We start from the raw sequence: 24,174 nt of genomic DNA, 5'->3' as shown, positions 1-24,174 counted from the left end.
TCACACACCCATCTGTCTGTGCCATGCACTGCGGCATGTGATACCATGCGCCACGACGCGCCAGTTGTAACCCCCTATATCCACTTAATACAGAAGAAGATTAATCGAATTACTACATCACAAATCATCACAGTAATCAAATATGTTATTAAAAGTTTTAGCCAAAGACTTGTTTTCAAAATCATCAAAAATCATAATACATCTGTATAATTGCGCAGTGAACACAACCCATAAATATTCCTATCACAATTGCATGCATTTCAAATTTCAAAAATCAGGTTGAAATATGGGTTGTGTGTCGCGCAGTGCGGTACGTGCACTGTGACATGTTACATAGAGCCATACATTCAACTTTCTATACCATGCACTGCGGCATGTGACACCATGCATTGTGACGCCCTTATCTGAAATTTCTGGTATCATTTTAACAATAAAATGACAAACTTTTAGCATGCACCGTTTTCACATATGACGTCTGATCGGAGTATTTTAAGTGCCTATATGAAGCTTAGCTCAAAAGCTAGCTAATGAGACAGGTTTGGACACAATCTAACGGTCCAATCAAAATTTAAACACCGAGGTGCAAAAGGTCATTTTTTCTAAACATTTTGTGTGCCCAAACATTTAAATTGTTCCTTTTCTTTTATTAGATCACATAAGGCCTTAAATCAAGTCCAAAAGGACCTAATACACCTGATTGATCATATTATATCAGAAACATATGCATATATTAAAATTTGACCCCTCAACAGTCAATTTTCACATTTCATAAACTTTCACAGTTTGCAAACACTTGGTACAACTTGGCTCACTTAGCCTTTTTCTCAACATAATCACATATATTCACATTTATAACATATGTATTACTCAATCTTAACATCAAATCACTCATTTTATCATAATTTCACACTTAGGCTTAAGATTCACCAATATGTACAACAAATCAACACATATACACCTAAATCTTTACTCTTGATTCATTTCATCACATATACAGATAATTGGGTTAAGATTTCACAAAGTCACTATTCAAAACATGCATGCAATCCTATGGCAACTCATATACCCATATATACCCAAGTTTTCAGTCCATTATACAATCTCAGAGACTTTCACAACAATGACACCACTATGCTGGTCCTATCTCTCTCCCCTTGCCCTGATCACTGTTTGGTCCTGTAAAAATATAACTACAGGGGTGAGATAAAAATTTTCTTAACAAAATAACTCACTCATATTGATTATCACATACAATTATATGAAGGTAAAGCATAATATAACATTTTATATAACATATCACATATTTCATTTCAAACAACACTCATCAAACATTTCATCACTTTTATACTTATTTTACCACTTTTCTCTACTTATACCACGTATAGTAGCATATTGCATCGCATAGCATGATCGCTATTGACCAAATCTTTAAATTACCCCGACATAAAACCATAGCCTCGCCATAGATCAATGTATATCTCATTGGCCTTGAGTTTACCTTTAGTGGTAGAATCACCCAACCAAAGGTGTTCTATCTCACTTTTGGACTATAGTTTTCCCCAATACATAAAATAGGATGTCGTTGACTCGAATATCGTATCACACAGAAATTAAGGAGTCCTATATCTCTAATACCATACCTTAATAGGCACTAAGGAGATTTTCTCCAATAGCGTACCTTAAAAGGTACTAAGAAGGTCCAACACTGCACCCCGTCGGACACTAAGGAGAATATGCTATATGATCTTATCATCATGTCTCAACTCGGGTGAACTCTCACCTCTATGATCATGCTTTTTGAACCATTCATAGGTTCCTATTTATCACTTTACATGTTTTCTCACTCACACACACACACATTAACATATCGTTTGAAATCAACCATTTCAATGTTTTTATTTAATTAAACGCTATTTCATACAATATTCACACAATGCCATAAAACATACTTAGTTGAAAACCATTTCATACATTACATAGCATATTCACACATAATTACAACAAATAGTCAAACAAAGAAAGTTATTTGGTTACCTCAACCTTTCTATCACTAAAAAGGTTACCCGTGGATTTCAACTACCGCAATAGCTTATCACAAGCTTCTTTCTCAATTCACACATTCAATATGCCAATGTGAACACATTTAGCACATTTTAATCAATTTTTTCCTTTTGACCAAAACACATATTTATTACTTATGGCTATATTCATCCGTAAACTCTTTTTCATTTATCCATTCTAAGTCAATTACTACTCGATTATCACATTACATCACCTCAACTGGTCTCATTTCACTCAAATCAAATTCTTACCCCTTTCTCTCTCTAACCTAGAGCCAAAATGATCCTACGGGTTTAAAGCTCTATTGTTCAGCTTTAAACTAGTCATAAAACTCCAATTTAACTTCCGAGAACCTTTTTATTACTATTAAGCAAGGATCAAACCCCAAAAAATGTCACCGATTTAATTTCTCTATAACTTATTTTCAGAGAACTTTGGATAGAATAGAAGATAAGAGTTATACATAGCTTATCCGCTAAGTTGTCGATTATAAACACCTTCCAATGACTTGAAATGGCTTGCCTTAACTGATCAACCCTTCTTCTCTCCTTCCTCTTATGTGTTTTCAATTTCTACCTTCTAAAAATTTTGAAATTTCCCGATTTAAGAAGTCATTTTTTAGTCCATGCGCCGTGGTGCATGCAGCACAAACTGCGACGCGTGTCACAATGAGATTAATTCTCACCACGTATACTTGCTTTGATCCAAAATGCAATCTTCTCACCCATATCTATTCATACAACATCCCAATGAGTCAATCTATCAAGTAACCATCCAAATCTCTAATCTCACATTAATTATCACTTTACCCTCAATTAATCGCTAACCTCAGGATTAAAAAATTTAGGATGTTACACCAGTCCAACATTTTTGCTATCATTTTGACAACAAATTGATAAACTTTCAACCTGCATCGTTTTCACATACGACATCCAATTGGAGTGATTTAAGCACTCACACGAAACTTATATCATAAGCTAGCTAATGAGACAAATTTGAGTACAATTTAATAGTTCGATCAAAATTTGGACACTCGGGTGCAAAAAGTCACTTTTTTAAAAAAATTTGCATACCCAAATGCTGAAATTGATCCGTTTCTCTAATTAGACAACACATGGTCTTGAATCAAGTCCAAAAGGACCTATTATATCTGATTAACTACAATATATCACATATACACACATATACTGTAATTTAACCCCTCAACGGCAAATTTTCACATTAATCAACTTTTCATAACTCAATACAATTTGACACCACTTGGCCATTTTCTTATCACATATCCACACATGTCACATTTACTATTCAATCTTAGCCCTAAATTACTCATTTTATCATGATTTTACACATGAGCTTAAGATTCACCAATATTCACAACATTTTCAACACATACACATTCCAATCTTAGCCCCTGATTCATTTCACCACATATACACATAATTGGGCTAATATTGTACAAAATCACTACTCAAAACATGTATGCAACCCTATGGCAACTTATATACATATAAATACACAAGTTTTCTAGTTCATTACATAAACTCTGGAATCACACGACTTTTCAAATCTAAGTCGATCCTGACTCTTTTTCCTTACCCTTATTACTATTTTGCCTTGTAAAAATGTAACCACGGGGTGAGATAAAAATCTCAGTAACAGAATAATTCACTCTTATTGACTATTACATGCAACTATATGAAAGTACAGTATAATATACCATTCAAACCTCATTAACATCACATATATAACAAGTTTCACTTAAATCACATCAATATTTCACATTTTACCTCTTTACACCATTTTTTACCACTTTACTAACAAAAGTATGATCTATATCATCCAAACCTCTAAATCACCTTGACTCGAAATCATAGGCTCACCTTAGACCAATTATAATCTCATTGGCCTTGAGTTCACCTTTAGTGGTAGAATCACCCAACCAAAGGTGTTCTATCTCACTTCTAGATTATGGTTTCTCCTACTACACACAATGAGATGTCATTAATTCCAACACTACATCACACAGACATTAAGGAGTCCCAAATCTCCAACACCGCACCTCAATAGGCATTAAGAAGATCATCTCCAACACCACACCTTAAAAGGCACTAAGGAGGTATAATTTTTCAACACCACACCCCGTCGAACACTAAGGAGAAAAAGCCATATATTCTCACCACCTCTCTACTCGGGTGAACTCTCATCCTTATGATCATGCTTTTCAAACGACATAGGTTCCTATTCATACATATATCATCATTATATAGCATATATATATGCAAAGTATAAAATCACATGTTCTTTCATATATTTGATTGAAAATCATTTTCATGCAACATTCATGCAATACTATAAAACATGCTTAGTTCAAAATACTTTCATGCACTACATAGCATACTCCTACACAGTTACAAAAATAATCAAACAAAGAAAGTTATTCGGTTACCTCAACCCTTCTGTCGCTAGAAAGGTTACCTGTGGATTTTAACCACCACTATAACTTATCACACGCTACATTTCTTAATTCACATGCTTAATATGCCAATCTGAACACAAGGTATAATTTAGTCATTTGGTCCAATTTGACTAAACACATTTACTACTTATGGCTATATTTAGCCGTATATTTTTTTTCATTTATCCATTCTAAGTCCATTACTACTCAATTACTATATTATATCACTTCAGCCGATTTCATTTTACTCAAACAAGATTTTCACCCTAAAAACCTCTTGATTTAGGGCCAAATTAAGCCTACGGGTTTAAAGCTCTATTGTTCAGCCCTAAACCAGTCACAAAACTCTAATTTAACTCCTGATAACTTTTCTATAATTGTTAGGTAAGAATCAAACTTTTAAAATTTCACCGATTCAATTTCTTTATAACTCATATTTAAAGAAATTTGGGTAGAATGGAAGGTAAGGGTTGTACATAGCTTACCCGTTAAGTTATCGATTAAAATCACCTTCCACTGAGCTAAAATGGCTTGTGCTAGCTGACCTGCCCTTCTTCTCTTTTCCCTTCATGTGTTTTCAGATTTGCCTCTTTGAAAATCACCTAAAATTTACTATTTAAGGGGTCATTTTCTGATCTATATACTGTGGCACATGCAATACAAGCTGCAGCGCTTGGCATAGTAAGAAAAATTCTCACAATACGTACTTGCTTTGACCCAAAATGCAATCCTTCCACTCATATCTATTCATACAATATCCCAATAAGTCAAATCATCAACTAACCATCCAAATCTCTAATTCCACACTAATTACCACTTTACTCTCAGTTAACAACTAATCACGGGATTAAGAAATTCAGGATGTTATGCTAACTATATCCCAATGAAATTGTGGGAGAAAGTAATTGAGCACAGGTTGAGATTGGAGACAAGTATTTCTGAGAATCAATTTGGTTTTATGCCAGGTAGATCAACTACAGAGGCAATTTATCTACTACGGGGATTAATGGAAAAGTATCGTTGTAAAGATAAAGATCTACACATGGTTTTTATTGATTTGGAAAAAGCTTATGACCATATACCAAAAGAAGTGCTTTGGAAAGCGTTGGAAAAAAAGGGAGTACGGATTGCTTATATTAAAGCCATACAAGATATGTATGAGGGGGTAAAAACTAGTATAAGAACGCCTTGTGGTCAAACAAAGGATTTTCCTATAAAGATTGGACTACATCAGGGATCATCTCTGAGTCCTTATTTGTTCAACTTGATTTTAAATGTTTTGACGGAACATATTCAAGAGGAAATCCCGAAATGTATGCTCTTCGCGGATGATATAGTTCTTATAGCAGAGACAAGAGAAGAGGTTAATTGCAAACTTGAGTTATGGAGGAGGACATTGGAGTCGAAAGGTTTTCGTCTGAGTAGAAGTAAGACGGAATATTTATATTGTAAATTTGGTAAAAGACTATTCGAAAATAATTTGAAGTGAAATTGGGAGATCAAATCATACCTCAAATGGAAAAGTTTAGATATTTGGGAGCCATTATTCAAAATGATGGCGAAATCAGTGGAGATATTTCACATAGAATTCAAGCTGGGTGGTTTAATTGGAGAAAAGCTAAAGGAGTTATTTGTGACCGTAAGGTGCCTAATAAACTTAAAGGAAAGTTTTATCGTACTGCTATCAGACCGGCAATGTTATATAGTAGTGAATGCTGGGCTCTAACGGGACAGCAAGAGCATAAAGTTGGAGTAGCAGAGATGAGAATGTTACGATGGATGTGCGGACATACACGTAAAGATAAAATTCGAAATGAGCACATACGTGAAAAAGTGAGGGTGGCACCTATTGAGGAAAAAATGGTAGAAAATCGGTTGAGATGGTTTGGGCATGTACAAAGAAGACCAAGGGAGGCACCAGTGAGAAGAGTGGAACATATAACTTTGAGTCCGATTAAGAGAGGTAGAGGAAGGCCTAAGAGAACACTCTTGGAAGTTGTTGAACGTGATCTCTTAATTAATAATATTTCTAAAAGCTTAATAAATGATAGAGCACAATGGCGTCTTGCAATCCATGTAGCCGACCCCACCTAGTGGGATAAAGGCTTGTTGTTGTTGTTGTTGTTGTTATGCTAACTATATCCATACTTTATTTATTACATTTTTTTGAAAAAATAATGTATTAAAATTTTAATTATTATTATTCAAGTATTTATATAGAGTATTTAACTAGGGTAAAGTAAAAAATATATATATAATTTTTTTTTGAAAAAATAAAAGTTTAATTAATTTTTTTGCATAAAATGTGTATTAAGTACCAATGCCCTGTGCCTTTGTTCACAGAGAGTATATGAAAAGCTCGCATATATGAGGGAGGCCTCCTAGTGAGAGAAAATTCTCTAACTTCTCTCTAGTATGAGAAGTGTTGTTTCAACTTCTTTTCTTCTATTCCTTCACTTGCTGACCTATTTCTCATCATTTTGCTACTACTCTGTTGATAGCTTTTCAAGTTAAGCTACTGAAGATACTAGTCCTTTCCTCTCTTCTAGCTTCAATCATTTTCTGCTTATACTCCTTGGTATTCCTACATCTGATTGGTTTCTTCAGCAGCAGTATTTTGATCATGATCCTTCCTATGCTGGATTTTGAGTATATCTATGTTGGCTTGCCTACTGCATCTTTGTATTTCCAGGCACTCCTCTTTTGCTTATTGGTGATGTTCTTTTATGTGCTTCTCTCTTCTTCAATGTGTTTTTGCTCATGCTCTGTCATCCTTTTTGGTTACTGGCTATCTATGGTTTTTTTCTTTGGCGTGTTTTTTTACTCTCACCGTTACTTGATGATCTTCTTTGCCTTTTAGTTTTCCTTCTATATATTAAAGGTTGCTCCTTTTAACTATCTTATGCTTTCTCGCACTTGTTCTCTTTGTTTAAGTTTATCTGCTTTCATATACAAAGCTCTTTCCTTTCTTGTTATGATCTTCTTTGCCATTGGGGTTTTTACTCCTAATTGGATGGATCGCTTGTTTCAACTGTCATTATTCCTTAATCCTGATGGATTTGGACGACCAAGTTTCTCCTTGGCCTCCTGTGCCATTGCCTTCTTGGTGGATGCTCATTCTTATTCTTCAAGAAGGTTATATAGGAAGCTTAGACTTGCTTGGAGGCTCCAGAATGATTTCAGAGTAGAAGGAAAAATTGGAAATTTCTATCTGACAAGTTTTTTAACCAAGCTGATCGTGACTTCATTGTTGATAATGGTCCTTGGTCTATTCAAGGATCTCTCTTCGTAGTTGATCACTTGTATCCCAATCTTCACCTAATGGAAATGGTTGTTGGCTGTTTTCCTATGTGGGTTCAGTTTTGGGATCTCCCATTAGAATATCACAATGAGTTGGTTGCTGAAACATGTTGGGGAAACAGTTTTTATCCATAATCATGTTAATCTGGAAAGCCACCTCAACTTTCTTCGTGCAAGGGTGATGATTAATCCAAGGATGCCTTTGATACAGAGGATTCAAGTACATCTTGAATCAGGTGATATGGTAGAGGTTGAATGTCTGTATGAGAGAATATTTTGACACTGTCATTTCTGCAGGATAATAGGACACACAATTCTGTTGCTCAAGCTTATAGTGGATTCAATATGGTTTATGATCGCACTATTAGAAGATTTGGCTCCAATTTCATGAGTTTCTTTGAAGCTGGAAACTTGGCACGTGGTTGGCAAGATTGGACCAGAAATAACCATGCTAGAAGCACCACGAGGGTTTGTTGCTTCAGAAATGGCCGTCCTGGTTACAGAATATTTGAATCAACACTTGATATCCTCTTTGTGAATGATGCGGAACAAAGCTCCTTTATTTTTCATTATGATGATGGTCACTCCTCTGATTCTGATGATACAGTGATTGTGGCTAACAGTGATGATCATAGTGAGGCTTACTTTCAACAACAGGATAATCATCCTTTCTCTACTGTGGTTCCCCCAAATGACTGGAATCAGATTAATGGTCTTGGATGAGGATTTAACTTTACTAAAGGATCAATATGGTTCCTTTTTGAACCAACCATCAAAGAATGGTATTAGTATCAATGAACCTGAACCCACTCCTTTACAGCATGTTTCTCTAAAAGGAATGAACACTTTCTCGGCTGCTCAAAATCCATTGGAGGAAGGATATCATTCTGGCTCTAAAGGCAATGCTTCAAAAAGGAAGACTTCAGAGCTTGACAAGGATCTGAATGTAGACTCCTTAAACTTGGCAACTTATCAACATGGCAATGCGGTTTTGGTTGTTGATCCTGAAAACCCTTTGATGACCCTGGGATCAAGAATTCACAAAAAAAGAAGAGTGAACATTGGTCTGGACAGCTTGAAATCTAATGTGGATGCTTTCACTAGGAGATGTTTTGTTACGCTTGGGAAGAGAGATGCACAAATTTCTGGACCCCTAATTAGTTTTGTTCCTCCTTCAAATGACCCAGCTTTTGTGCACCAATTTAAATGGTTTCTATTACAAAATAGGCCTACTTATCCAGCCGACTTGGTCAATACTTGGAGAAACAACTATGCTATTTATAAATGGTCTAAGGATGGTTTTGGTCTCTTTATTCATAGCTTTTCTGACAATCACTATAGCTGGTATTTGATTCCTACAAACTATGATTCCTTTGACAAGCTTCTCCACACTTGCAATGTCCTATATTATGCTATGAAGGATGAAGGACCCTTCGCTTTTACTCCTTCGACTGTGGTTGATAGTCCTCAATGGCTTATTTTCTTTTCTAATTTTGGTATGGCTAAAGGAATTGCAAAACCTACTATTTCTGATGACTTGTCAAGTTTCTTTCTTCCTGACTCCTCTTTGTTGGTTCATCTGACTATAATGAATAGCTCTGTTTCAAAAGAAGGGAAGGATTTGAATAGTATCAGCCATTTTGAGCTTCTTTCAACTTTTAATCTGAATGACAGACCTTTAGATGATACTCCTGATTCCTTGGGTATTGCTGCAAAAAAGAGAACTGTTGAGGATACGCTGAAGGAATCAAGTCCAGAAAAGAAGGAAAAAAAAAAAGGGAAAATCTTTCTGCTGCGGTTTATGAGGTTGGGGAAGCTGCCTCAAATCAGCTTCCCAAGATACCATGAGGTTCTTGTGTTGAACTGTCGCAGCATTAGAAAGGCTGCAGCAGTTCAAAGGCTGAGACAGTTAGTTGCTACACATTGTCCTGATTTAGTTTATTTATCTGAAACTAAAGTAGAGCTAATTGTAGCAGCAAATGTTTTAGCGTCTATGGGTTTTACTTTTTTTGAAGGCCTAAGTGCCATTAGGAAGGGAGGAGGCACTATAGTTGCCTGGAATAAGTTTATGAATGTCAATATCCTGGAATGTAACCCCTTCGTGACTCATGTATTCCTCCAAAATCATGATATCTTTAAAGGAATATATGTCTCTTTCGTTTATGGATTGCCTAAGTTACAAAATAGACATTTGTTGTGGGATTGGATTATATCAAATTCTGCTACCATTGCTGGCTCTTTCTTTTGGGTGATTTTAATCAAGTCCTAAACTTGGAGGATAAAATGAGTCGTATGTCAGGATCAAGTGGAATGGCTGATTTTAGACATTATCTCTCTGTAGCAACTTTGCAAGAAATTAGGCAATATGGGCTAGCTTTCACCTGGTCAAACATGAGGCAAGGGCTAGCAAATGTTAAGGAAAGGTTGGATCTGGCTGTCTGCAATACTGAATGGATTTCACAATTTCCTCACTCCAACGTGATTACTCTGGCTCTAGGTGCTTCAGATCATTCACCCATTCTTTTCTCTACACAAACAAATCATAAGAGAGGAAAGTTAAAAAGATTTGAATCTTTCTGGTACCAATTCAGTGAATGTAAGCAAATTATCTCACAAGCCTGGAATCAACCTTGTTCAGGCTCACCAAGCTAAAAAATGGTATGCAAGCTTAATCAAACTCTGACATCGCTTCAGAGTTGGAGTAAATCTAGAATTGGGAATTTTCGATGGCAACAGAAGGTTTTGGAAAAGGAAATTGCAGAAATATCTTGTAGGTTCTCAAATGAAGTTTCAAAAAATTAGCATCTTGATAGAATTCTAATGAATAAAAAGAATGAATTGGAATTTTTGTATGAATGTGAGAATAGTTACTGGCAACAGAGAGCTAAAATTAAGTGGAATATTGAAGGGGAGAGAAATACCAAATATTTTCATTTTGTGGTTAGTAGAAGACGAATGAGGAATTATGTCCAATCCTTGATGAAAGATGACAGTACCTGGACATATGATCAACAAGAAATAATGAGTTTGGCTTTTTCACACTTCCATGGAATTCTCACTAATGGTAATAATGCAGAATGTCAAGAAATTCTTGCTCAAATGGAGCACATTTCACTTCCACTTCTTACAAATGATGAGCATGATCTCTTGCTCAAGCCTCTTACCTTAGAGGAAACCAAGAATACGGTTTTTGGACTTCCAAAGAATAGTGCTCCTGGTCCTGATGAATTTCATTCTAGCTTTTATCAGAAGAATTGGGATCTGGTTAAAAATGATGTTTTTAATATGGTTCAATCTTTTTGGGATACAAGACATGCTTAAATCAATCAATAGATCTTACATCACCCTTATCCCTAAGGAGACAAAAATACAAGTGGTTCAATATCTTAGGCCAATCAGTTTAAGCAATGTGTCATACAAGGTAATTTCTAAGCTAATATGCAATAGGCTTAAAGGCATTCTAAATAAATGCATTGCTTCCTTTCAAAGTTCCTTTCTTAAGGGAAGGCTCATAACAGAAAATATCCTCTTGGTTGGTGATCTAATGAATACGATTCATACATCAAGGAAGGGAAGAAAAAATTTGGCAGCACTAAAAGATTTTTCAAAAGCATTTGACAGGCTTTCTTGGAGTTTTATTGAAGCAGTACTAAGAAAAATGAATTTTCCTGAGGCATGGATTAAAATGATTATGTCTTGCATTACCTCTGTATCTTATCAGATAATTCTCAATGGGCAATTCTCTTCACCTTTTTCTGCTTAATGTGGAATTAGGCAAGGTGATCCCCTCTCACCTTATCTCTATATCTTAGCTGCAAATGTATTTTCTAGCCTTATTGTGCATTCTGAAAATCTGAATGAATGGGATGGAATCAAGATTTGCAGCATTTCTAAGCCTGTTTCACACTTACTTTATGCGGATGATTCCATATTATTTTTTGAATGCAATGAAATGAGTATCCTTGCTGTTAAGAGGGTGTTGGATACCTATTGTTCTTGGTCTGGGCAGCGTATCAACAATCCTAAATCTAATATTGTTTTTATATACAAAATCAAATTTCTCAGTTTTTAGGGGTTAATATAATAGAGAGAGTAGGGAAATATCTTGGTACATGGATTGACAGTGGAAGAAATAAGGAGCAGATTTACAACGAAATTGTTGACTCAGTCCAAAGAAGGATTAGCTCTTGGAAAGGAAAATTACTCTCCCAAGCATCAAGATTGACATTGGTTAAATCTGTACTATCCTCTGCAAATATTTACCACCTCTCTTGTTTCAAGCTCTCCTTGAAATATTGCAAGGTCATTGATTCTATGTGCATAGATTTCTTTTGGGGAAACAATGATGGTAGGAAGAGAATGCACCTAATTCAGAAGGAAGCTTTGTTCATTTCAAGAAAAGCTGGTGGACTTAGATTAAGGCCGACTCATCAGGTAAACATGTCTCTTTTGGCCAAGCAGTTCTGGAGAATTTTAGATTCTCCTAAAGGAACTTTACTAGGTGAAACATTGAGAAAAATCTTTTGATATGAGTAAATCTTCAATTTTAAGGTTCCATACAACTCATGGTTCTGTAAAGGCATTAAAGATAGTGCTCTTTTAATCATACCTAAGCTAAAATGAAGAGCTGGGAGTGGAAATCACATACCAATTGATCATCCTCTTTGGTGGCCTAGAAATCACAGAGCCTCTATAACATCCCCTATTGTTTTCATCTGTAGCAGATTTAATCTCTGTAAACAATAACCCATGGGAGCCATCAATTTGGAATAAAAACAAGCTAAAGGAACTTTATGAAGAATCAATGTGGAAGGAAATTACCAAACTTCATATATCCTTTACAGGATTACCTGATAAGATAATTTGGGATGGAAATCAGAGTGGTGCATATACATCGAAGGATGGATTTAGGATTCAAATGCAGGCAGAAATTCGAGGAAGGTATTACAGCATGAAATCTGGTCTTCTTTGTGGAATATCAATTGTCCTCCAAAACTCTACTTCTAATATGGAAAATTGTCAATAAATCAATTCCAGTGGGGGAAATACTTAAAGAGCATCACTTAATTAACAATATTCAGTGCCTCTTTGGTTGCGATTGTGAGGAAACTCTTAATTATATATTTCTTCATTGCCTGATCTCTAAGGCAATATGGTTTGGTGCTCTTAATATTAGATCTTGTGATGCTCAAGCTCTCGAGATTAGAATGTGGATTCCTCAAATTTTTTCACAGCTTTTCAAGGATAAGAAACTGGATGTCATAAGAGATATTATTCTCCTAATCAATTTTCTATGGCGATAGCGAAATCATTGTTCTTACAAGGATGCAAAAATTAATCCCATGCAAATGATTCGAGAGTTTCAAGGAGAATTAACCTATCAGAGAACTATCAGATATTTAGATGATATTGATCCCCCAACGGATCCTACTTCTGGAGTTCAATTAGATAATCCTAATATGGAAGAAATCCTTGCTCAAGTATGGTCGATCTGTTGTGCTAAGAAGAAACTCAAAAAGGAAAAGAAATGGATTATTTTAAAAATGCTTTTCGGAGAGCTTTTGCAAGTGTTTGGGAGAAACTCAACACCAGATCAAAGTGGCAATACTAACCTTTTCCTAATTTTGAGAGCTGGCCTTCATGGATTAGACTATACTCAGAGGACTAGAACTTGAGGCAGCTTCCCATCAGTATCATAGGTTACCGAAAAAATTTTCTTAGAACACAGTGATTATTGAATGAAAGAGAAGGATTAGATGTGTTGCAGAGAGATCTTCTGGAATGCTTTCCTGCTCGTTATTTCTTTGCTTGCGAATCTGAATGTTTCTTTCGGTTTTTTTTTTTTTTTTTTCCTTACCAGGGGTATTGTAATTGTTTTTTAGGTGTAGGTGGACTCTTTTTACTTAATTTTAATATATATAAATTTGACTTGACTTCAAAAAAAAAGTTCACAGAGAGAGTATATGCGTATTCATTCACCCAAAAAAAAGAGAGAGAGAGAGAGAGAGAGAGCGCGAGTACATACGTATTGTCATGTGATACGGACAAGGGGTAGCCTGAGATACGGGAAAGCAGAAACGCTGACCTACACTCTGACCTTTCAGCTGATGTATTGAAATTTTTTGGTGGAAGGTGTTAACCACAAAATCAATGATCCACAAGACAAGGTTACCAGTAGATGAAAACGATAGAGATATAAAGAGCGCATCATGACGTTGTGGATAGATTTGATAAGCATTTAATATTCGCCAAAATCAGTTGGGTTTTGTGTTGTATATCGCATAATTTCAATTATTTTTGCATTTATGGCCAACGACTTCGCTCGCATTTACTCTATTTTTTCTTCAACACTCTCTCAGTCTTTAGACCAGCTGAGGAAAAAGACAAAGAGCAAAGAAAGATTCTGGGCAATTTTAGCTGTAGAAGAAGAAGAGACGCAATGCAATGGGGTGCCTTCGCTTTCCACAAGCTTTTCAGGTCTTCAAAATCTTAGCTTCAGATTTCGCTGCGAAGTTACTCCTGGATTCAACAACATAGGTTGCAAATATGGGTAATCGATTTATTTGCATGACGAAGAAACATGCCAAAGATGCGGGATCCAGAAGCAAGAGAATGAGTCGATCACAGAGGAAGCTGTTGGCTGAGGAAGAGTATTTGCATCGCCACGCTCTGTCTATGGCACTTCAACAGCATCAATTGTCTCAGAGGTTTGAAGGGTCAATGTCGCGAAGATTGGATCCACAAGCTCTCGAAGACGCAATCTTCCCGATTCGGTCACCAATAATAAACAGGTGCGGGGACCAGATTGATAGTTTTACTATATTTTGTGGGTTATTGCGATTTTTTTAAAAATATTTTTCAATTATTTGATCGGTGGGGAAAAGTGGGAGGTACTGATGATGGAGTTTTAGTATTTGGGCATATGGCAGTGGAAGATGCTAGCAGTTAGTAGGAGAAAGGCTTTTAGTCAAAAGTCCAAGCCAAGTCTGAAAAAGTGCATGAAGGTGCGCATAGAAAAACGCATGCACTTTTTCTTTCTTTTCAGGCCCTAAAAGGTGCGTCGTGAGAGTATGGGGATTTTTTTTTTTTTTTTTTGGGGGGTTTTGGGGGGGGGGGTGGGGAACGGAAAAGTACGAGGGTTGATTCAATTACAAGCTGATGCAATTTTTAAAGTGAATGATACCAACGGCACAAACAGGACTAACATTTCACCTAACCATCCCTTTGCTATTGGATCTGACTCGCTTCTGGTTGTGTTTCTGTGACGGTAGTGTTTGTAAAAGTTTGACACAAAATCCTTGTTATATAATATGGGGTTTAATCGTTTTGAAGGTGCTGAAAGCCGTTGCTAACATATTTCGTGTATTGTATATTCAATCACTGTCAACCAGTATAAAAAATTTGCTAGCAAATCTTTCCATTGTATAGGGAAGTCGAGAATACTTGCCTTATCGTTAAGTGATCTGTTCATGTAATCAAGATCTGAGATGATGGTGCATAGTTCTGCAAGATTTGATGCCAGTGACTTTCTTTGTGACATGATGCTAAATATTCTAGTATACGCATATTTAGATGTTTGGAGAACATATGTTTAGCGAAGAACTGTATATTTTTTGCAATATTGTTCTTTAACAAAAATACAAGTGGAATTTTATAGCTTTGAGTTACATAATTGGATCTTTTTTTTTTTTTTTTTTAAAGGTTCTCCTTTATTCCTGATGGCAAACAAGTAAAGAATCTTACCCGAGTTTAGTTCACTTCATCTCTATATCTGTGCTTTGAATGTGTTCTTGCACATAGATTGACAAACTTAGGGATGCCTCATTAATTATTTATTGGGATCACAATGCAGTAGTGATCCTTTGATCAAGCATGTTATGATTTTCTTTTAATGTTCTAGATTTCTTGTCAGCTTAATGTTTTTGAAATAATTGTGGTGACCTGCCTTTCTATGAGTCTCTTTTATTGCCACATCTTCAACTAGATTGTGACATAATCTTTTATGCTATATGTTCTACAGGATCCGGAAATTCTGGAGAACATAAAAATAAAGAAATTTGTTTTAATCCATGGAGAAGGTTTTGGTGCTTGGTGTTGGTACAAGACTGTAGCCCTTCTTGAAGAAACAGGATTGTTTCCAGTAGCACTTGATCTCAAGGGTTCTGGAATTGATCTTACAGATATTAACAAGGTTACTACATTGGCAGAGTATTCAAAATCTTTAGCTGATTATCTTGAAAACCTTCCTGAGGATGAAAAGGTTAAAAACTTCACATTACATTCTAAAATTCATGCAACTTGAAGCACTGTCACCTTGTTGTCCTGCAGTCAGTTATATTTCTTGAAAATGAGGATTTTGCAGGTCATTCTTGTTGGTCATAGCATTGGTGGTGCTTGCATTTCTTACGCAATGGAACACTACTCACAGAAGATCTCGAAAGCAATTTTCCTCTGTGCTACGATGGTGACTGATGGCCAAAAGCCATTTGATGTTTTTGCTGATCAGGTATCTAGTCAGTGTTTACTTGTATATGTTCCCAGTTAAGCTTTTTGACATTCAAGTATGATTATGCATCCTGAAAGATCTCAATGATGTGGATGCCAACTAAATTTTCTCGTGCCCTTCATTTCCCCTCTTGTGCTGTGCAAGCTCCACTAACATATTGTTCCACAGGGAAAAATCTATGATGACAATCGACAACCAATATGCGTTACTTCATTTTATGATATGCTGCTTGAAATTTATTAAATGATTAATTATATTTGTAGAACACAATTTCTACGGATCAATTTTAACGTGAAATTCACCCTTCTTGTGAATTGTAGAATTTGCTTGCTTTTAATGCTTTCTGTGTTCAATGTTCAACAAAAACAGAAATTGTAGAGAATGCCATGTTTCAGTTACTGTTGTCCTACTCATTCTTAGGAAATAGAGTCCACCTTTTAGAATATTTAGAAACAGAGTGATATTTTTGTAATTCTACCTATATAACCATGTACATTATTAGACATACTAAAACTGAGGATGAAAATTGTTTCCAGAAAATGAAAGTAAAGCATAAATTGTAGTATTTTTCTCCAATCCCGATAACAGAACATGTATTGTTGCTTTAACTGCAACATTGCCAACTTCATTGACCATGGTCTTGTAATGTGAGAGATAATGGAATGTTTTCTCTTAGTTCCTAGAAGACCACATTAGAGGAGGCAGTCTGACGGTTTCTTATGATATATTTTAGGGAAACTAATCTTTTAGAGTTTTAGTCCTTGAAGTTTTGACTTGCTTAAATCTTTGCCCCTCAATATTTGGAGCAACTCAGTCCTTGGACTTTTGACTCACCTGAAACCTAGTCCCCAACTTTCCCACCACCATCCATTATTCATTATGAGTCAGCACTGAGTCATTCCCTACATGGCAAAAAGTGTCAATGACACTGTTAAAAAAAAAAAAATTGTCAAGGCAACGATGAATCTGACCAGTAACAACAATTATTAAAGGAATTCAGAGCAGTGAAAGGCCACCTTTGAAGTTAGAAGAGATTATTGTTCATACTATCAAAAGATGTAGTAGGTAGAGAGGCACTTTCTCGCCTTTGCAGATTCAGTTTAAGCAGGATGAGTTGTGCTTTAGCAGTTTAATTATTAATGGTTGACTTTAATAGAGCTAAGAAGGAGAATTCATCACCAAAAAGTCCTGGGCTTGTAGGTCCCATACTGATGAAGGTAGTGGTGCTGGTGAACCAAGCTAGGTTTTCTGTTCTGGCATCTCAAGCCTGCAGTGGTGTTGATGAGGCTCTTTCCAGCTTTATTTGGAAGAGCACATGTGAGTTGCAGGTCACTGTCATTCCAGCTCTATTTGGATTTTTGAAGTAAAGGAAATCACCTTGGAAGGTTATGTTATTCAGTTAATGTGGGTGGAAGGTGAGAAATTCCGAACTTGAAGGAAGCTGAATTTAGTCCCTGTTTTATCTTTTTTAGTTTTATGTAAAATCCACATGGAGCTCTTTTGGAAGCTATGTAAACATTTTTTAACAATATTATTAACATTTTCGCCATGTAGGATGAGTTGTTGCTGACTTATGATGAGTTATGGATGCTAAAGATAAAATTATAAATGGTGGTAAGATTAAGGACTAAGTTTCAGGCGGCTTAAAAGTTTAGAGATTGAGTTGTGCTGAGTTATAGTTGAGGAATTGAGTTTTAAGTGAGTCAAAATTTCAGGGATCAAAAAATTAATTTTCCCGATATTTTTTTATTCCCATGGAAGAACTATTTTCTTCATTTCATGTTGTATTTCATTTTCACATAACAGATTGATTATTGTTCTCAAAGATGATTGCATTGCAGCTTGGATCTGCTGAACGATTTATGCAAGAATCAAAGTTTTTGATCCATGGGAGTGGAAAAGAAAAGCCCCCAACAGGATTTATGTTTGAGAAAGAGCTGATGAAAGGGTTATATTTTAACCAATCCCCAACTAAGGTATGCAGGATAACTTTTTCTTGCTAGTTTGTTTGCTGCACTTCAATCATTCAATTTAACTTTGTTGCCCAAACCTGCACTTCTTGCATAATCAAATCTTGGAACTAAAGGCCTTTTGTTTCTCCATTCCTGTATATTTCTAATAATGCCCTTGTCTATTAGGTTGTTGACACTGTGTGGCCCTGCAAAAATCTACTTTACCTCTCCTTATGGAATGCTCTGTTAACTTATTGCTACGTTGAGTTATCCTCTGTCGAAAAATGCTTCAAATACTTATGTAAATTGCAAACAGGCAAACTGCAATTGAGTGAAATCATAAGTAAGCAAAGCTCTCATGGTTACATTTGGTAGGCTGGAAAAATTTTCAAGTGAAAAGTATAATGAAACGAAAATAATGATAAAAAAGTCATATTTTATATTGATTGATATGAAAAATAATACTCCCTCTATTTAGTATTATATAAGGAACTTTTTTTGAAATAACGTCTTAAAAAATACGAGACATTTTGAATCTTTTGAGTTGTAATTAATATAACTTTTTCAAATATGCTTTTAATTAGGAGTGTAATTAATTCTAATTGAGACAACTTAATATATAAGGGTAGTCATGGAAAGAATGCGTGATTTTAAATGACATTAACTTGCTTATTAAATGTGTAAATTAGTTAAAAGTGTTTTATAATACTAACAAAGGGAGTACTTCTCCAAATGCTGTTTGATAGGGTAGAAATAAAAGAGAAATGAAAGAAACTAAAGGGGAAAAGACAGAAATACCATTGGGATCAGCCCATAACTTGTTGATTACTGCCCATCAATCTATTGTTATAAAACTTTAATGATCACTTTATATTGGCCATTCTCTATTCCCCATAAATGTTACAAAATCAAATGTATTTTCTACAAAAGAACATCTAAAACTTCGAAAATTATTTGGGTTTTCTGTGCGGACAAATATTTTCATTAGGTGAATGTCTCTGATATTTTAGTTTTTCCCCATCTGAATTAATGTCTTCTATCTTTTCTTCTTGGTAGGGCAGGGATTACTTATCTCCAAAAAATTTGTCTAGCTAATACCTCAACATGTTAGAGAAAACATAACACATTCAGTAAACCATGACCATAAATTCTGGGATTCAAGATTCAGTGTGTTCGAAAATATTCTTCATAACATGGTGAACTCTAAATGTGGTGCAGCTTGGAATTGTCTAATGTAATAAATTTATACAATTTACTCTAACCATTTCAGCTAGTATTGCTTCTTGTATTCATTTTCAGCAAAAACCTTGTAATTATACTCATTTTTGCTTCATAAGTTTTATGCATAACTGGTCCAAAAGTATTGCAAACCAAGTCAATCACGAATTGACATATAAGATGACAAACACTTTTTAGAGAATCCACTTCAAAACATGCTCGTCTTTTGATTATTTTCTTAGCTTATGTACTTTTTTGGTAGGCAGAATCACGTTAAGAATTTATTGGGACGATAAAACTTGACATAGGTATATTTCAGGATGTTGCATTGGCCATGGCTTCCATGAGACCTAGTCCACTTGGTCCACTCATGGAGAAGCTGTGTTTGTCACCAGAGAAATACGGTTCGGGCCGGCGGTTTTATGTTCAAACACTGGATGATCACGCGCTTTCACCAGATGTTCAAGAGAAGCTAGTTAGGGAAAACCCCCCAGAAGGAGTCTTCAAAATCAAAGGCAGTGACCACTGTCCATTCTTCTCTAAGCCACAATCCCTCCACAAAATTTTGGTGGAAATAGCTCAAATTCCTTAGAGTAATGTTCAAAACATGTTACTTGCACTCCTATATGTACATTACATGGCTCTGCATATTCACTATTATATTTGTATTTAGTACACGGAAGCTCAACTGGGTGTTGTATTTTTATTTATTTATTTATTTTTATCTTCAAATAGAATACAGGAAGGAGGATGAATTTGTTTCTTGGTTAAAAGGCCCCGGATTCATCTTTTTATTGTTAGTTGACTACATGGCTCTGCATAATGTGAATAGTAATCGTTGTTCCCTTGAGTTTATTTAATTTAGAGAATAGAAGAAAGGAGATTTCTCTCCATTCATTTGAAAGTAGATTTTGATTTTAACTTTGATACTAATTTTAATGCACGCAATTAATGCATCTGAATGTGTGAATGGTTAAAGCAGGACGTTTTGCTACTACTCTCGTGACACAGTTTTCTTCAATTTGATGTTGGTTAAAAACAAAAGATAATGTTGATATTAATGGTGCAGTAATCATTATAAACAATTAACAATATATAATTTAAAATCTGCGACAAATCTGATCGTCCATAAGCGAAATCAAGAATACAGCAATTCATTTATTATAACGTGTCTTATGCATGATAATATGTCTGTCAACTATTATTGGAAAAGTGAAAAAGAAGAGTCAGAAAAAATTGATATTGAAGGACCACAACTTAGTGAAATTACAAAGAAGACTCCATGTTTAAATAAAATGGACAAAATTGACGACTTTGTGCATAGCAAATGACTCAAATACAAATTTCGAAGTGTAGTTGTAAACTTGGACACCTCCAATATAAATGTTTAATACTAGTGAAAGTAACTAATGCATCTTAGTAGGATGTTTTATTATCTTGAAAAAAAAATTAATCTACAAATCTTTATTATTTCACTTCATTTTCAATCAAGTTCTGATACTTTTTTTCTTTTTTTTTTATTGGATTCTTATAGTTTCCTCAATTATAAGTATTGGTTCCTGTGCTCATCATTCTATAATTTGTAATAGTATCTATTTGGATAAAGTAATTTGTAACTATATTTTTATTCAATAGATAATATATAAAAATTATATAAATGATATATTAAAATTAAATTTTATCATATATAAATATTTTTATAAATATTAAGTTTATTATTGTTTATATAAAATTAACTATTTTTTCCTTCTCTCTATTTTCTCTTTCTCAACCAAGGGCAAGGAGAGGGAGAGAAAATCACATCCCTTCATATTTATCTTCTCTTTATTGTCTCTCCTCTTTTTTTTTTCACTCACTCTCTCTCTCTCTCTCTCTCTGTCTCTCTGTTATTATTGTTATTTTTCTTTTTTGTCAACCATGCACGGCATTAGATTTTGATAGCGGAACTTGTAGGCATGGCATTTATGGAGTAGTAGCAATGTGGGTTCTCTTCCTAACGTTCCTCCCCACCCACCCCCCCTAGGGCAAGTGGTCCTCATATTCAGCTTGTGCTAAATCTACCTTTTGTGGTGCTTCATTGTTTTTTTTTTTTTTGGGCCCCCACTTTTGCTCCTTTTCTGTCCCTATACTCATTCTTTAATCATTACTGTCATCTTTTTGCCTCACCAAATATGGAATGGAGAGCCCACGGTAGAGCTTAGACCATCAAAGGGTTTTAGGCAAGGTGATCTGCTATCTCTGTACATAATCACGTTATGTATGAAAAAGTTGAGTCATATTAAGGGTGGTCTTTCATTATTACACGTGTTCTTTGCAGATGACTTAGTGCTATTTGGTGAAGCCTCTTGGCAACATATGCAAGTGATGAATAATTGTATTACTAGGTTCTGTGCAACATTAGGGCAAAAGATGAACAAAGAGAAAACCAAGCTTTTTGTCTCAACTAATGTACATCAGAACAGATCATTAGAGTTCAGCAAATACCTGGGAGTGGGGCTTATGGGAGACTTGGGCAAATATATGGGCATTCCCCTCATCCATAAGAAGGTCACCAATAGTTTGTTCAATCCCATTATGGCTAAAGCTGGGAAGCGAATGACAAATCTAGAAGAAACGATATCTCACTCTAGCAGGAAGATCAGTGTTGATTAAATCAGTTCTCTTAGTTCTACCAAGCTACTATATGCAGACTATCCTCCTTGTCTCGGGTATTATTAATGATTTGGGAAAGGCTATCAGGGAGTTCTTGTGGGGCAACACCCAAGGAGCAATGAAGATACCTCTTATAGCATGGGAAGACATCCAAAAGCTAAAGGAACATGAAGGATTGGCATTGAGAAATATGAAAAAACAAGGATTTTATTTGGAAACTTTGCTAGGGTTTGATTATTAAACCTAAAGGATTATGGGTTCAAGTTCTGAGGACAAAATATAAATGTAGAGGAACGTGATGCCCAAAATTAAGCAAAGAACAAGAACCTCGATCACATGGAGAAGCATCACCTAAGTTCAGAAATCTTTTCAACAAGGTTTGGGGAAACATGTTATTTCAGAAACCAGACTTCCTTTTGTTTTGATTAGTGTCTCCCCAACAAACAACCCATCATTAATTTGGTGCAATCGAGTAAAGAATTCATTGATATAAATGAATCTATTAAAGATTATGTTCTCCCTTCAGGAGGTTGAGATGTTTTCAAATTGTTACTTTGGTTACTAAAGGATGTGGTGGATCTCATTTCTAGCATCATAGCTTCGAGTGAGGAGAGATGAGAGGATAAATACGCTTGGTTTTTTCTATTGATGGAAATTTTTCTATGAAATCTAGATACCTATCTCTTCTTACAAGTGAAGGAGCTAACAGAGAATCAATTTGGCTGGATATTTGGAGATGAAAGATTCTAGAGAAGATAAAAACACTCTTTTGGCAAATGGTGCACAACAAAGTTGATACAGCAGATTTTTAAGGGGGGGAGAGGATTAACTATCACCAAACCATGCCCATTCAAATGCATGAAGTTGAAGATACAATGCAACTTTTTCATGACTGTTGTCATGCTAAGAGTTAGTAGAGAGAATATGTTCTCATGTATGTGTTAGATCATGTGTTTATCATTACAAAACCAAAAGAGGAGGTGTTTGTCATATGTGCAGATATATAAAGAGTCATAAATGAAGACAAAACTTCAAGAGCATGAAAAATCAAGAGAAGATGAAGATTTATAGGTTAAATTATTTAATTCTCTTAGATTTAATGTGAAAACTTTGAAAGCTTAATTACAAATTATTTTCCTTGAAATGAATGCATAAGTCTTTGCTCATAAGTCTCATTTATGCATCCTAAAGCTCATCTTAGTATATTCAAACTTATGAGTTATGTCATTTTAGCTTGTATTGGATCATAAAAGTTGTGCTTTTTATTGTTTGATGATTCACGCATGATTCAGATTGGTCGCACGTGTGATTTGTCATGATAGGAACACCAACTAACATTCAACACCTAAATCAAGAGTGATTCACACGTGATTTGTTACTTATATTTGTGTAATGCCTTGACATTGCTTCTGTGTTCCATTTCACATAAGCTACCCTTGGGTACATGTAACCTTCCCCTATATCAACCAGATACAGGAGAAGATTAACTTAATCACCACACTAAAAACACCAAATAGTAATTAATTACTTTTTTTTGAAAAGTTTGGGCCCAAGAGATGGTTTGCAAAACTATCAAAATCATATGACTTCAAAGTATTACACAGGGGGATCAAGTCATATGCATTCATAACAATCACTGCATGCATTAAAACTACAAAATTAGGTTAGGTTATGAGCCATGCGCCATGGTGGATAAGACTTGTGCTATAGCATATGGTACAAAACTACATTTCTAGACCTTCTCTGTGTCATGCACCATGGCATGACACACCATGCACTGTGGCACACATGGCTAATTCTACAACTGTCATTTGACAGCTCAAATGATCAACTTTCGATGTGTGCCATTTTCACATACGATGTCTGATTAGAGTGATTCAAGTGCCCACATGAAACTTATCTCATAACTAACTAATGAGATAGGTTTTGACATAATCTAATAGTCCAATCTAAATTTAGACACTCGGGTACAAAAAGTCACTTTTTCTAAAAAATTTGCATGCCCACGTGCTTAAATCAAGCCCTCAGTC

The 24,174-nt window shown here is 35.3% G+C and overlaps 1 protein-coding gene and 1 long non-coding RNA gene across 8 annotated transcripts; one reads left to right on the top strand and one right to left on the bottom strand.

Annotated features, from left to right (window-relative positions):
- Positions 1–793: 793 nt before the first annotated feature.
- Positions 794–13,658, bottom strand: LOC129315576 (uncharacterized). Of its 7 annotated transcripts, none has more exons than XR_008594534.1 (7): positions 13,429–13,658; positions 12,465–12,549; positions 10,981–11,077; positions 10,738–10,812; positions 10,198–10,343; positions 5,002–5,128; positions 794–1,176 (listed from the first exon to the last, which is right to left on the bottom strand). It is a non-coding gene; the product is annotated as an uncharacterized LOC129315576 (long non-coding RNA). The 7 variants fall into 7 exon arrangements; XR_008594530.1 differs by lacking the exon at positions 13,429–13,658 and adding an exon at positions 12,667–12,805; XR_008594532.1 differs by lacking the exon at positions 13,429–13,658 and adding an exon at positions 12,667–12,805 and having other exon boundaries at positions 10,981–11,036.
- A 288-nt stretch (positions 13,659–13,946) lies between these two features.
- On the top strand, positions 13,947–20,337 carry LOC129315575 (putative methylesterase 12, chloroplastic). The gene is given in 7 exon segments (XM_054959374.1): positions 13,947–14,073; positions 14,176–14,546; positions 14,549–14,607; positions 15,837–16,076; positions 16,179–16,322; positions 18,164–18,298; positions 19,812–20,337. Coding segments are annotated over 6 exon segments (1,035 nt in total). The 5' UTR covers positions 13,947–14,073; positions 14,176–14,362; the 3' UTR covers positions 20,085–20,337.
- Positions 20,338–24,174: the final 3,837 nt, after the last annotated feature.

This window comes from Prosopis cineraria, unplaced genomic scaffold (assembly GCF_029017545.1).
Source record: "Prosopis cineraria cultivar Desert tree isolate PC_DT_omini unplaced genomic scaffold, ASM2901754v1 PC7, whole genome shotgun sequence".
NCBI classification, from domain to species: Eukaryota; Viridiplantae; Streptophyta; class Magnoliopsida; order Fabales; family Fabaceae; genus Prosopis; species Prosopis cineraria.
Note: the sequence above shows the minus strand (reverse complement) of the source record. Positions and strands in the feature narration are given on the sequence as shown.